Genomic DNA, 15987 nt, shown 5'->3' on the forward strand with positions numbered 1-15987 from the left:
GTGAAACAAGAGGCAGGAACTGGCAACAGCATATCAACTCTTCCACAGGGTGACGCTGTGCCTTGTGCTTTATTGTCTTTTCTTCCAAACCAGCACTACAGTCAAATCCCAAAAAAAGGCACAAGGATGACTAGCAGCAGGCCATAGCATTTCTCGCATACAATTACAGTCCTTTAGCAGAACACACACACCACACACAACACACACACCACACACACACACACACACACACACACACACACACACACACAAACAATAATAAAATTGGTCCAGTTAAATTAAAACTAGCTTCATACATTAACAATAAAAACTATTCGTAAAATTATTCAATTATAAAAATAAAGTAAAAAATGTCTTTTTAAAAGGTTAACATTTCCTTAAGACCCCTGACACAAACCCTGTACAGAAATAAGCTGCACTGGAGATAAATGTCCCTGTAATGGGCAACTGTGTTGGTCAGTTTTCCACTGGGCAGCCAACTTCTCGGCTTCTCATGCCAGTGTTACCTCTCCGCCATCACATGAGAGCCCATCATCCTGTCAGCGGTATAAAAACAGTATTCATGCTCATTTATTCTCTTTCATTCTCAACTCTGGCGCCTTGGTGTTGCTTCCTCCTCTTGGATGCAGTCTCTCTCCGGGTCCTCCAGTTGGTGGATTTTGATGTGATCACTTTTGGGGAGATTGCTAAAAGGGAAAATAACACAGAAATTCATTCATTAATTATCACAAGTCATTACTTTCAGTCATATGAAAAAACTATTACATACAGTGTTAATAAATAATAAGCACTAGTCTATGCAGAGATGCATCCTTTCCTTATGTTGAGTTTGAGCAAGGTAACCTGTCTGATAACAATGCGTTGGTTGTTAGTCATAAAAGCACAGTACACTTGAACCAGGAAAATACTATGGAACCCCCTGAGGGTTTCATATTTAAATAATACATATTTGCATTCTCTCTAAATACCTTTGCATTACATCAAAATAGTTTTGCTATCCATAACAGTATTGTTGCATTACCACTTCACTGACAATACCTGTGTGCTGGAGGTTATGCAAAAGTACTGCAAGGAAATGCAAAAGTATTGCCAAGGAATACAACATGTATGTGTGGAAACCAGTTCTTGGGGGGAAAAAAATTCCCATGACCCTTCGAAGGCTTCATAAAATAATGATTTTTTTTAACACTACAAATTTATCACCAAGTTATCAGAAGACGTATTTTTCACTTTGACCAGCAGGGGCCAACATTGAGAGACACAGAGGAGATACAAATCCCGAATAAAATATCTGGCTATCAAATGTTTAGCGGTTTATGAAGTGGAAGATGATCAGTTATAACTGATCAGTTGGTCTTGGCCTCAATAGAGGCTATTGATGCTGATGTTTACCTAGTGGTTTGGGGTGTAATGGAGGCTATTGATGCTGATGTTTACCTGGTGCTTTGGGGTGTAATGAAGATGAACTGGCGTAGATGCTGACGCTCAGAAAGTTCTAGAAGCAGGTCCAGTGAGATTCGGCGATTGTGCATATCCTTCATTGAAACATCCAGAAAAAATAATGTCTTAGATATAAACTCAACACATGGAACACATTCATATCCACACACACACACACACAAATTGCAGAGGTGTAGCTCCACAAGTTGTAACCACAAGAGTGTGCTACAGTCTACCAACTCCAGCATGAAATGGAGCAGGTCTGAGCACGCTCAGTTCATCTGTAACTCTCTGTACGCATGTCAGATAAACCTGTCTGCCACCACACAGGAACTAAGACATTTCTATCAGATAAGGCCGGATAGCACTGAAAGCTAACTGACTATTACCCATGAAGGAATGAAAACTGAAACTAAAATCCCCTTCAGTCCTTTCTTGCTGTTCCATATGAAGGGTTCAGATGCAAAGTTCTTTTTTGAAGAATTTACAGAAATATATTTATATTTTTTTAACTTGATATCAGTCAAACTGTTGTTGGGTTGTATTGATTTAGACAAATGAAAAAATTCCATGTGCAAAAGTACTGGATAACTCATCAACTGCGGATCAGGACAGGCCGAGCTCTTGCCCAAGTGACCTCTCTGGAGTGGCTCACCATGTAGACATCGAACTCGTCCAGACAGCGGAAGGGCGACTCCGTGATCTCCCAGAGCGATAGGATGAAGCAGACGGTGGAGAAGGAGCGCTCCCCACCTGACAGAGACCGCATGTCACTCACACTGTCATTCTCCTGACCTGGTGGTTTCACCTGTCAGGCGCACACACACAGAGAGAGAGAGAGAGAGAGAGAGAGAGAGAGAGAGAGAGAGAGAGAGAGAGAGAGAGAGAGAGAGAGAGAGAGAGAGAGAGAGAGAGAGAGAGAGAGAGAGAGAGAGAGAGAGAGAGAGAGAGAGAGAGAGAGAGAGAGAGCGATACAGTGTTAAAAATCTGTTAATAAGTAATCATCCTACATCAGCTATTTACATGAAAATCAACTGTTATCTATTATTACAGGCAACATTAGTATTACCATAACTGCTTGGGCTAGTAAAGTAAAAGAGATTACAGAGAAACATACTGATATTGAGAGGGTTTCGTTGTTGTGGTCAAATTTCATGGAGCCACAGCACTGCAGTTTTATGAGGAAGTTGTTGAAATACAGCTTGCACCTCACAGAGAGTGACCTGCAACAAGAACACAACCCTGAGTATGCCACATTCAAAAGTTACTCATGCAACTTTAAAAGGGAATTTTTCTATGAGCGTATAGTTGGTATAGATGTCATGCATAAACATGGTCTGCAAAGTGGTCTCTACATGGTGCACTCATATTGACAGTCTTTTTTTTGTAAAAGTCATACCTTCGAAGAGTTTTGTAACGAGCTTGTCTGTCGGTCATGATGTTATCCAGGCGATCAATGAACTTCTTCAAATCCCTGAGCTGGCTGGACTTACTCTTGTAATTTTCATGAGCTTCAGCATAATTTCTGAAGAGAAAAACATAGATAAGATATGTGTGTGTTCGGCTGAGATAAGATCGTCTCTATTTGGTATCTATTTAAATTATGACATAAACTGTTTGCTTGCTATGAGTCATATATTGAGAGATGCAGAGATTTGAAATGGTTGGAGAGAAATCAATGGGTTATCACATATCTTGTTACAGATGAACCAACTGCACCTGACCACTTACCTGATTACTTTCTCCTTGTCTCCATGGCTACGCTCCTGCGCGGTGATTTTCTGTCGCAGGCGTGTGATCTCTGTGTCGAGACTTTTTGTGCTCCGGTCTACCGTTTGCCGCTCTGGACTGATTTCTTTGGCCTTCTCTATGTATTCCTGAATTCCAAAGCACAAAAAGCAAGGTATGACTCAATAACTGACCTTGGTTTGCACCATTCTAATGGACCAGGGATGCCGTTAATTAGAATAACATTCATTGGGATTCGCTTCCAATCACACATCACTGGTTAGCTTAGCATAGCTTACATGGTATCTATGTCTGACAAGAGATGACTGGCCAATAATTACTGAGGGGGTGAAAAGCTTACACTGACTGCAAACAGTTGGAATTTAAAGCTGTACCTGAATCTCCTCTTCTTTGGCAGTGAGCTCATTCTTCATGGTCTGGATATTTTCTTCGTGGACCCTGGCTTTCTTCTCCAGGATCTTCAGGGTCTGGTCCAGCTTGCTGCACTCTGACTCCCCCTTCACTTGATCTTCCTAAAGAGTACACAAGATATCCTTCTGAGACATGTTACTTCATCCCATTCATTCCAACAATCCACAAGTTTCAGTAAAGTAATATGCACAACTAGATAGATAGGAATATGCTTCAAACACAAACAGATAATTTCATACATCAGTCAGCAGTCTTTATGCATCTGGTGGATATGAATTATCTGATCATCCAAAAAAGCACATCCTTGAAAACAAACCGCTCATTTCACAGCTGCAGCCATTTTGTGCAAGGAGTAATCTTGTGGTGTCATAAATAATTTTAAGTATCCCCATCAAACAGGAGGTTAGCCGATTTCCTCAGCAGAGTTCTGGTAGATGAAAAGGGGTTTGCTCACTCTAATGCTGTAGTTCTGACCATATTATGCTTATGGATGCTCTTAGGGTTTAACTGAGGATTTGTGAATGTTTTACTGCAACACAAATTAACTAACTGTCTATTTAATTAATCGCCTGGTTTGTGTCATTTTCTAAGGAAACTACCTCAGAATTCAGAAGATTTTACGTGTGTGGTATAACCAAGGCATTTGAGGACATACTGTATTTGTGGGTTTTGGGGAAACACTCATTAACATTGTTTTACTTTTTTTGGCATTGTATTGCTGAAACAATTACTCAATTCATCAAGAAAATAATCGACAGATTAATCGACTATGACAATAATCGTTAGCTGCAACACTATTAGAGAGATGAAGAATCTCTGAGTGAACAGGGTACACCTTCAGGACGATCAAAACAGGACAAAAACCTTGTATGTTAATATGTAAAGGTCTACAGTGTGCACAGAAGAGATCAGCTAGATATTCAATGACTTGTGCTTACTTGGTTATGCTGCTGACACTATTGTTGAGCCTAATTCAATGAGCTTTTGCATGAAGGAAGGTGCTAGCTTGATAACCCAAGTGAAATGCTCACAGAGGCTGCTTTGTTGGTGATTTTGTTTTTGTTGCTTTGGTTCTTTGGTGGGGCATTCAGGCTACTGGCAGTAGTACTATGATAGAGGGCCATTATGGATCCTGGGTACAACATGGGAGTGCGTTCGTGACTGACGCCAACGGCCAGCCAATTGTGAGTTGTCATATCCTGTCTCATTTTGTCTAATGTTAAATAGGCTTGGTTGTTGACTGGCCACAGTAGGAAACCCCCTTTTGAGATGTAACACATCTAATGTGTTGTATATCTGAAAAAGATAACTGAGAACGCCAGATAATACACTCACCTTCAGTTGCTCAAAGTAGTCAGTAAGCTGTTCCATTTTATTCTTGACGTCTTGAAACTTACGATCGACATTCAACAGAACTTTATCCTGCTTGTCCAGTTCAGACTTGGTCTCCTCCACATTCTTTCTTTCCAAGTCAATTTTTTGTTGAATTTCTTGGGCTTCTTCTTCCTGTGATATTCAGTAGAAAAACTAAATCAGGGAACAGTTTTTTGTATAACTAATTACTGTGGAGTTGTGATGGAAAGGTCAGCTTACCAGGGTACTAATGTCCTCTATTTGAGACTCCTCAATGTTCTCCAGTTCAGATATGGAAGCTTTCACTTGATTGACACTTGCCTGCCAAGAAAATGAAACTTTTCTTTATTCTGCATGGATCTGTGACTCTTTAAATGGGATATGTACTTCTAGATCTTTAGAATGATCTCTGCCAGGTTTTTATTTTATTTCACATTCAATAAAACCTACACGCTGCCCCTCGAAGAGAGAGTATGTTTTTGTAAACCGTGAAGAGCTTCTGGTGACTGTGGTTTCTGGTCCCTGCTGGTGGTGTGGTTAAACTGTAGACGCTTGGTGTCTGCATCTGAGTCTTTGAGTGAGTTTCTACTGTACGTTTTGTTGTGGTGTGTGGTTTTAACTGTATTGCCTCTTCCTCTCACCTGGTTCTTCTTGCAGGCAATGATGACACTATTCATTTTGTCCTCCATGGCCTGGATGTCCTGCTTGACAGAGCTCAGGTGGAGCTGGAAGCGGGACAGCTGAGCTCGATGGTTCTCCACCTCAGACTCCACCAGACTGGATGGATGGAAGTTCAGAGGCATTACACAAAACTCATCATACTTTCTCACATGACAGAAAAACACATCTCAGCTCTGATCTGTGACACTAGGCAGGAAACAAACAACAAATAACCAATAACGCAGCTCCGCATTCTACACAATCAAATGAAAACACATCTTGCTCTGCCCAACGAACTTGTCGTAGCTGCCCAATGGAAAAGTAGACAAATACAAGAGTGTTTTCTAAAATTCATCATCTACACACAAAATTGTAAATGTAAACTAAACTGATAAAACAACCAAATAATACTCTAAATCCACACTCTAATTCTTCACAAATTAAGCTTTTTTGTAGCTTCTGTGCATCTCTCTGTGACACAGGCAACATAAAGCATGAAAAATCATTAGTGATCTATAATAATGCAAGAGACCCACAGTGGGCCACGAAAGAAGAGGAATAGCTATGGACCTTCATAAACATGACACACTGGGTAGAGAACATCATTATCTTTCACCCATGAGGAAAGAGTTTATGTGACTGACTGCTGCATAAGTAGTTTTAGCATGTTGATTATATTGAATACATACTAGTAGAGACGCTACGCACAGGAATTGCAGTTTTTGCTGAAATGGCAGATGGCCTATGCAACAGCTAACAGTTGGCTTGTGGTGGTTGCATTCTTCTCTGTTGAATTTTCGGCAGTAGTATTCAATGAGACTCTCTACCTCTAAGATCTCTTGAGACTGGATAACTGAGTCAAACATTGCTGAGGTCTGTGCTCAGGGCAAATGGTGGCTGGGTGGCTGGTGCATCAAGGATGGGTGAGTAGCAAAACAATTTCTTGTCTGTCTCAAACCAACAACCTTTGGATGATGGGGTCTTTTCACACTGATGTGTAAAGAAGAATCTATTTTGGACAGAAGCCCTGTTTTTAAATGACCCCAATGACTTTGAACCACTGATGCCCAATCACTTTCTCCAGCTCAAACTCTAACCAGTACTACCACCAGGGTTATTTGGAACGGATGATCTATATGTCAGGAGGCAGCAGCAACAAGTGATCCTGGGACATGGGAGGTTTACCACTACAACTTTCAATTTTGAAACCAATGCATCCTCTCTCATCCCTCATATGAGATTCATTTTTATCTACCAAATAGACACAGGACACAGAAAAACAGGTCTCTTCTGAGGTAGATTAATAAGGCCAACCCTACAACCTGAACGCTATAAATAGACAAGGTTCTCATTAAAACACAGGCCCGTTATTACAAGCATTCATTCTGTGCAAAGCTATGAATAACATCAGTGGAACATTAATCACTAAGAATTAATAACAAATTAAATTTAAATTAAAACAGTACAATTAAAGCTGTGATCTGTAATGTGTCAAAAACACGTGTGTGATAATTGCACTTACCGAATTTCTGCCTCGGGGTCTCCTCCCAGGTACTTGACAAGCACCTCCCTTTCTGGGACGTAGATGCGGTTGGTGTAGATTTGGTCTCCCTCCGCAGTGAAGGCCTCGCGGCAGTTACGAGGTGGCCTGCCCTGCTGCATTACTTTCCTGGCCGTGACTTTATCCTTCGGCACACACATAAACACCATTGATACTTGTACCATGCCAAAGCATATACTGATGGGTTTAGCAATTAATTATTAAAACTGACAATTAAGGACACATACGTGAGTACTTTTAGTCGATTACAAGAGAACCATTAGCAATGGTTAACAGTTAAATAGGTACGTTTTCTTGTATTGCAACAGGCCAGTAAGATAAGACATATGTGTACTACAGTATACTCACTGTTATATGTGAGTAATAAGGCTGATATGTTTTATGAAATTATATGAAATGCAACATAAATGCAGCTGTGAAGTATATATGCAGAAGGACTCACTTTGATGACAAGGATGCACTCAATCCCCCTCATATCTATCAAGCAGTTGGTGATCACAGGGTTGGAGCAGTTTAGCGTATCAAGGACAGATGGAAACTCTGGGTGCTTCACTCCTCTGGTACCAGGATCATACACACATATTAAAAACATCAATCCTATTGTAGTATACAGTATAAAGTATACATTTAAACCTAACTCACTTTATGTGATAGCACTGTGAATGTACTCATGATATCCAGTCAGAGAAGGAATATGAACTGTGCTGAAAGTTCCGAGTTATGCCCCTAGAGGGCACTCTTACCTGCCCTGGACGTTGTAAACTTTGTCCGAGTAGGGGCATACAATAATTTGCGGTCGACTGTATCGGGGGAAGTGTGAGGCCATGAGCTCCTCCAAGACCCTTTCATCTTTGAAGTTGTCACAGCAGAACGTCTTCATGAAATTACGTAAGCAGCTTTCCACCGCAACGGCCAAACTGGGGTCTTTGAGGGTGATGCAGGCCCCTTGTGACACAATGACCACCACTAACAGTTTAAGGACTACTGCTCAACACATTTGGTTATGGCTATGGTTATGATGCAACAGGTGCTTTAATCCAAAACCTCTTAAAACTACATTACAATAACAATAATCAACATTATAATAACAACATTCTATTAGAATCTATAAAAACATTAATTTAGAGTAAACATTTGTTCATTAGTCCTAGCTGCATTAGGGCCTTTAATTATCTACATTATTTATTGGAGTAACCTACAATAATAAATGAGGTAATATATTGAATAAAACAACAACAACAGAAAATGGCAGTATTTCAGTGAAATCTGTAGACGTGGTCTTACCTATGGGCCCAAGAGGTTTGTGTGTGAAGCGTCCCTGGGCATGTGCCTTGTTGACAGACTCTATCAACTCTGGCATTCGCTCCCCAAACATCCTAAGCCTGTTGGACCTGCTGGCCAGCAGCTGGTTCTTCCTCTTCAGTTTGGCTTCCAAGGCCACCTTAATATTCTTCTCCTCCATGCTGTCAGAAAACAAACCGTGGAACAAAAAGAGGTTTATGATCTAATACGTGAGACTACTGTGAGGGACATGGCACATTAAGGACGGAGATGCACAATGCATTTCCATCCAACATTCACATGGTCAAAATGATAGCTATAAGGCCTTTCCCTATTACTGTCAGTAAATATGGTACGATGTGGTAATGTGGTAATATCTTAAACGGTGTAAAATTTGCCACAACTTGAGCAGTATCAGTAGAATTTAGAATCTTTTTAAGAAACAAAAAATTTGATTCTGGGGGAATTTTAGAGATCTTGATAACCACTCAACTCTGCAGCATTAGTCACATTCAAAGCTGAAGTTGTGCAAGACTGAAACTTCTGCAAAATCTGTTCCAACTGTCTACCTGTTGCTATAGAGATGACCATTTTTACTTTCATCCTAGCTACAACATAAGGTAGGCTTGTACAGTTACTATACAAGTTGAAACACACATGAAAAGTTTTGTAATCTAACCAGGCAACGGTCTTATTGTCTAAGTGAAAGTGGCCAAATTAAGGTGTCTGGTATTACAGCAAAATGTAATCACCTGAGCTTGTCATACTCCTCTCTTCCTTTGAAGAGAGCTTGTTGCTTATCCTTTATCTCTTGATTCAGTGCGACTGATTGGGCTTCGTGTTTTTCCAGCTGCTTCTTCAGGGCAGCCATCTTCTTTAGACGTTTGATGCGTTCAACTTCCTGATTCTGACTTTCACTGTTCACAGAAATGAGACAGGCACTTAATTACATTAGGATTTTCTAGCTATTGTGTTATGTCTCATAACTAACTAGATAACAGAGAAATGATCAGCCAAGATCATGATAAAAAAAAAAGTTGCACCATCGCACAACTCTTATCCAACTAAACCAAAATGTGCATCAAAACATAATCAACATGTGGCTTTCGGAAAAGGTTACTTACTGATGTCTGATTTTGTGTATTCTCTCTGAGAGAAGGCACTGGTCTTTTTCCAATTGCTTGAGTTTATTTTCTGCTCGAAAGTACACAACCTGGAAAATGCAAATATATTCTAACTTTACTTACGCTCAAATTATTACATTGTCTATTAACATATTATTGCAGAGTTTAGCAGACTACTTCAATTACTATTCCATAAATATGTGACATTCTCTGTCTTAGAAAAAGTGTGGAGAGAAAAGTGACACCTTTTCATTCAGTCACCTTGAGGAAAGGTTAGTTTATTTGGAAACCGTAACGATGACACATTGAATTGTTGTTTATCAAAATGTTAAAGGATTAGAAAGAAGTTTGTGATCTAGCCGTAGTTTGTACAACTGTAGCTGGCTCCTTCACTCTCGGCCCTGAGTGTGTACTGTATTCTGAACTTCCATCCAGAACTTTTCAACTCACCTGAGTGTTTACATTGGTCTGACTTTATGAGTCTTAAACATATCAAGTGTTCCGTGTTCTTTTCTTCCCATCACAGACTTTTACAAGGACTAACGGAAACACAATGTGTGTAACCCAAGGGTAGTTGGAGAAGGGCTGCTTACCTCTTGACCCTTCTGGTCTTTACTTTTGACCTTCAGCTCCTCCTTCAGCTTGTGGCTCTCCTCAGCCAGGGACTGCTCCTCCTCACGTACCTTCTCCAGCTTCTGTTGGATATCACTGACCTTCTTTGTAGCTTGGGTGACTTTGGACTGGAGAGTAAGAAACAGGTATCAACTTAATTTAAAGTTATAAGTAGTCAACTAGCAAATATATTGAAAGCACAAACTACATTTATCAAAACTGGGAAATTAGGTGGCATTTTAATTGGTGGTTTTAGGAATGATTTGTGAAGTAAGAGCCTTAGATAAAAATCTAAATGCCCTACTCACAGGACTCATACAGTCGCGGCTGAAACTGTTGGTACTATTCCAAGAAAAAAAAAGAAAACCCCACAATCTTTCTTTGAAATCATTCAAAACTGACCAAAGTAATTGGAATCAGTCATGGTTTATTCTATGTGTAATGCAAATTAGATTCCTCATAACTCTTCATTCTCTTCATTCAACAGAACATTTTAAATCAAAGAAATTAAAATAGCATTGACAAAAATAATGGTAATCTTCACCTAATAATGTATTACATGGCCTTTAGAGGCCATCACTTCCAACAAAAGCTTTCTGTAGTTCTGAATGAGACTTCTGCACATTAGTAAGGTGCAGTCCCATGGACATTAAACTTGTTAAGAAAATGTGCAACTGTAGCCAGTGGAGCATCAAAATGCTTGTAGACGTTCTAATAGAAAAGCATGTTAAAGGTAAAGACCATAATTTATTTTTTATCCCCTCAGACAACTCCTTCCTTGCTTAGTACTGTATACACTGCAGACAAGGTTGTTGACATTCTGAGACTACTCAGACTCCTTGTTCAGGGCTGGGTCAAACAGATATGCAAATCATAAATGCAGTTGAAATCATAGTGTGCTGTGTTCTTTAAAGCAGTGTTTCTTAACAAGTGGGTCGCGGAACCGTTCAGGGTGGGTCGCGGAGCTTGTGTGCCCCCCCCCCCCCGCGCATATTTCAAATGCTACCTTATCAGATCTGATATCAGACCTTTCAGATCTAATGGGATGGGTCAAAATGGGACAGAAACCCAGTGTGTGGTGTGCAGTGTATGTGTGTGTGTGTGTGTATGTGTGTGTGTGTGTGTGTGTGTGTGTATGTGTGTGTGTGTGCAGTGTATTGGTGGCACATGAGAGCATGAAACCATCAAAACTAAAATGCCACATGGAAACACCTGTCAAAAACAAACCTGCCGAGTCTTTTGAAAAGTGACATCAGGAGTTGAAGGCTTCACAAATGTAAAAGTTCCGGTCGGCCTACAGGCGCTTTGCGTGTCTTACCATGTACCACACACACACACACACAGATACACACACACACACACACATCAAAACTAAAAACAAGTTCCGGTCTGCCTACAGGCGCTTTGCGTGTCTCACCATGTAGCTCGCCGTATCCGTTGGCTTGAACGGCTAAATATATGGGCCGCAACTTCATGGACATGTGAAATTGTGGGTGCCAAAGCCAGACCAGTTAAGAACCACGCATCCTCTGTTTAAAGCATCCTCTGTTTGAGGAACCAGTTTACAGTCACCACCACAAGCAAATCAAGTCACACATACCTGGCAAAGGACAAGTTTCTCCTCGAATTTACCATTACTCTCCTCTTTCTCAATCTGTTCCTTCAGCTGATCAATCTGCCACTCTTTCTCTCTGACCTGAACAATAGGAACAGTAACAAACAGGGACTGTTATTTTGGTGTAGTTGCACTGAGGTGCCAGGAATTAAAGATATTTTTTTGTCAAACCCACCAGACACCAGGCCATCTTCCTCTGCAGCCCCTCCAGGGTCTTTTTAATTTCGTCGAGGGATGCCAAACTCTCATATCTCTCTTTCTTAAGCATATAGTCTTGCTTGAGGTCTTTCAGACACTTCAAAAAATAATGCAAAAACAATGCAAAGTCATGCAAATCCTATGAGCGAGTGAGTCATTTTCATTCTTCAAATGTACTCCACAAACTGCACAAAGTAAAACAGAACAATCTGAAAATGATTCTAGGACAGTTTAGCGGCCCACACAACTGATCAAAATCATGGCCTGACTATGGTTCAGCATCGCACAAAACTGGACAATCAATAATAGAAGAGGAGTAAAAGCACAAAAGAGCAATAGCTTAAAAACTAGTTTAAAGTCAGTTAAAGTTTGATCAGTTAGCAGAAAGCATCTGAGAGCAGTTACATCCTGAGTCTAGATTTGAAACTGGCAACAGTTTAAAAATATTATATGTGGGTATGCCTATGTGCGTGCATGTGTGCGAGCGAGTGAGAGAGAGAGAGAGAGAGAGAGAGAGAAAGAGAGTGCGTGAGAGAAATGGAGAGACAGTTTGTGTGTAAAACAGCCTTATTGTACTTTGAGGCCACTTTGCCTCTCACTCATCCTCCTCATCCTTTTCTCCTACCTCCTCCTGCCGCTCCACCTGGTCCCGCGTCACATCCTCAGTCTGCTTGATGTGAATATAATCCCTCCTCATCTGCTCCAACAGTGTTGCCTTCATGAAGAACTTCAAAGGAAACAACAGTGTCCTATAAGCCTTCACTGTCCACCACAAAGACTTATGGGAAAGAAAACCTGACACTTTTCTAAAAGTTAGGAGCATCACCTTGTACTTATCTGCTTCACTTTTTGAGTGGAGGAATTGCTTACTCATCTCTTGGTTCAGTATTGAGACTGGATTATCCACCTGAAAAAATGTCAGGATCAGTTTAAAAATGGGCTGTGATCACATAATTCATGCAGAGAAAAATGAGACCCCATGCCACACCTGGATGTTAAAATGATCTAAAATAGACATCAACTCCTCCTTCTTGTTGGAGACAATTTGTCCTAAAAACAAACACAGACAAACATTATGTGTCAGGGCTTAAGCGTTTTGTGTTGGCATGAAATGCAACATTTCAGAAACAAATTAGACATCCTCACATACCTGCTTTACTCTTTATCTTACACAGCCTGCACCCATCATTGGTGATGCGCTGTTCCACAATGATGCAGTCTCCGTATACGTCTCCCTTATAAGCATCTGAGCCTCTGTTACGTAGCTTCACAGTAACATCTGCATGGCTGGACAAATCATGTGAACACCAGTCCAGTTAGTATGGAGACATAGTTACAGACAATAATAATGGCCCTACTGATTTGACCTTTCACTGTTTAAAATCATATAAAAAACAAAAACAAATGATAAACCCCAACTACATCGTAGAGGTGTATGGAAACGCTTTATACAACATTGTCTTGTATAGATAGCCTTGCCATTTCAAACTGCTAAACAAGATGTCAAAAAACCAACACATGTGCAGCGAATGATACCAACCCCTCTCCATTTTTAACAAATCCTTTCAGTGAAACACCCCGATTTGTCATGGTGGCTTTCCCCCCAAGACCAACGATAAGGGCAGTGAGGATTGCACTTTTCCCACCTGAAACAACAGGTCAAGATTAAAGGACAGCTCATAAGTTTTTGTACTTTCAAGGATGTGTGACTTTTATGACTGTTGTTCATGGTCTCACAAATGTATGGAATTATTGGAACCACTCTGAACACTTACTGCCATTATTTCCAACGATAAAATTTACGTTCTGGCCAAACTGGAATGGACCGAGGTTTTGATGACACATGAAGTTCTTCAGTGTAATGCTCTCAATGACACCAATATCTCCCAAACTCTACAATCAAGGATAAGCAAATACTAGATTGAACTAACTTCCTTGAAATCTTCAATACATTCCAATTGCACAGTATGTTAGTAACCATGCAGGCAGCCATACCGAAGTGGAGAATGGATGGTCCTCCAGACTTTCTCCATCCTCAAAATCTTCATCCTGCGCTGAACACTTCTCTGTTAATCTGATATTTTTGCTGGCTTTTGCCTCAGTCTGTGTTCTTGACTTTCTTTTATTCATGGTCATGCACAAAATGTGCAGTCTGTGAAGGATCAACACAAAACAATCACAAAACGTTTTGCATCACCACACTTAAAGGTACAGTCAGGGATTTTATGCGCATAACATTTGTGGTCACATTCAGCAATCATCTCCTCACAACCGCTAGCTGCTCATTCCGTGAGTAGGCATACACTGTAAAAGGCACCCGGTATCTGTAGGCAGCCCAGGCTCTGAAAACTGGCAACAAAGTGGGGGCAGCCTGTCCCCCAAATAAAAACGAACCCTGCGTGGGTGTCAATTTCTCTCGGTAAGGAAATGGGTGAGCACAAAAGCTAATTAATTTAAACACAAACAAACATGATTTAAAAAAAGTGAAGGATCACCGCACACTCACACAGTGTGTGGTGATCCTTCACTTTTTTTAATCTTATTGACGACTGCACCTCACCAGCACCTGGAAGGCCCTGACAGCACCTTTAACAGTACAAATCTACATACTGCCAAGCATCGTATACAAACTTTATAAATCACATTGCAGGCAACAGGATTATAACCATGGCAACAAAGAAATAAACAAAAGACTAGACTCTAACTCCTTTCCACATGTGCATTTATTCAATTACTCTTTCACCATAGGTCAACTCTTTAAAGGGACAACAAAAAGCATACATTCCCCAATGCCCATTTATAGTTTTAAAAAAAACACTCATTTCCACTTTACTTTCACATGAAAGGGTTTAGTAGCCTATTGGGAGAACTTTAATTGTGGCCCCTTCATTTGGCGCTGGACAGGCATTCACAAATAGTTGACAAGGAGCGGCAAGTTGCCTACACAATTAGCTTAATTAGCATTTTGACTGCAGATTTCATAGCCTTCCTTACAAAATGTAGGCTATTATAGCATGCTACTCTTTCGCTAGGAACGGCGACAACTGTTGTTTTATCAATAATCCTTAGACCTTTAACACTTTCTGTAAACTTCACTCTGAATATCTGACTGTTAAAGTGGAACACGGAGAATGTATACTAAGTGTAGGCCTAATATGGATCCAATATGATAACAAACACCAACCACTTGTGTGCCTAGTTTCGATCTCGCGTGTTACCCATTTCTACAGGTGAATAAACAATACTATGGCGACAAAGTTACAATGCGCAGGGTACGTGCTCATTACAATGGATCACTCCGATGGAATATACAGTACACCTACAATGTAGCAACTTGTTGAAATTATTCCGTAATCTATAGGATTTTGCTAGACGGTCCACACATGACCGGTTCGAAGGTTATCGAGAAGGGACGTAACGTCGCGACTGTTTAGGCCCTTGATCATATGAAATGCTTGAGCATAGCCTACTGAGCTTTAGCATAACGCTATTCTCGTAATAAAACCAGACGTAGTATTGCATAGTCCTCCAAAAGCACAATTCTTTTCGGCAAACAAGTTAATCGATTTTGATGTAATATCTTAACGAATAGCGAAAAATACACCGTCTTACCGCACAAAGTAAACTACGCTGGATCTTCAAGCACTTCCGGGTTAAACATCTACAACATAGATGGGCGTGTTTGTAACAGACATCCGAATACTGGTTTTGAACCGGCGCAGCTGGATCGATCTGAAATGAATCTCCTCTTTCAGTCACGAAACTGATCCCTATCACCCTACAGTACGTCAATCCTGCCTGATAACTGTCAGATTGTAGTTAGCCTACCCTACCCTAAACTGCGCTGAACTCATCAGTTCACACAGACATGGTCTGTCATTAATGTTTTATGTTATAGACCTACAATAAAACAAGGACTTAAAACATATACGGATCAACAACCGTCTACGATCTCATAGCCCAGAGCCTGCCAAATTAGCCTA

The 15987-nt window shown here is 40.5% G+C and overlaps 1 protein-coding gene across 1 annotated transcript; it reads right to left on the minus strand.

Moving 5' to 3' along the window:
- Positions 1-11: 11 nt before the first annotated feature.
- Positions 12-15731, minus strand: smc6 (structural maintenance of chromosomes 6). The gene is made up of 27 exons (XM_076299254.1): positions 15617-15731; positions 14000-14156; positions 13780-13897; positions 13545-13650; positions 13155-13291; positions 12993-13054; positions 12831-12911; positions 12630-12731; positions 11982-12101; positions 11792-11887; positions 10173-10319; positions 9580-9668; positions 9208-9372; positions 8459-8637; positions 7918-8119; positions 7617-7731; positions 7136-7299; positions 5595-5730; positions 5194-5274; positions 4936-5106; positions 3564-3701; positions 3172-3317; positions 2840-2965; positions 2558-2663; positions 2096-2248; positions 1438-1535; positions 12-686 (listed from the first exon to the last, which is right to left on the minus strand). The coding sequence occupies exons 2-27, from the start codon at positions 14138-14140 to the stop codon at positions 587-589; spliced, it is 3279 nt and encodes a 1092-aa protein (XP_076155369.1). The 5' UTR covers positions 14141-14156; positions 15617-15731; the 3' UTR covers positions 12-586.
- Positions 15732-15987: the final 256 nt, after the last annotated feature.

The sequence above is a fragment of the Alosa pseudoharengus genome, unplaced genomic scaffold (genome assembly GCF_046254945.1).
Source record: "Alosa pseudoharengus isolate Yale_2024_CS ecotype anadromous, Long Island Sound unplaced genomic scaffold, YU_APseudo_1.1 YU_APseudo_1.1_scf_22, whole genome shotgun sequence".
Classification (NCBI taxonomy): Eukaryota; Metazoa; Chordata; class Actinopteri; order Clupeiformes; family Clupeidae; genus Alosa; species Alosa pseudoharengus.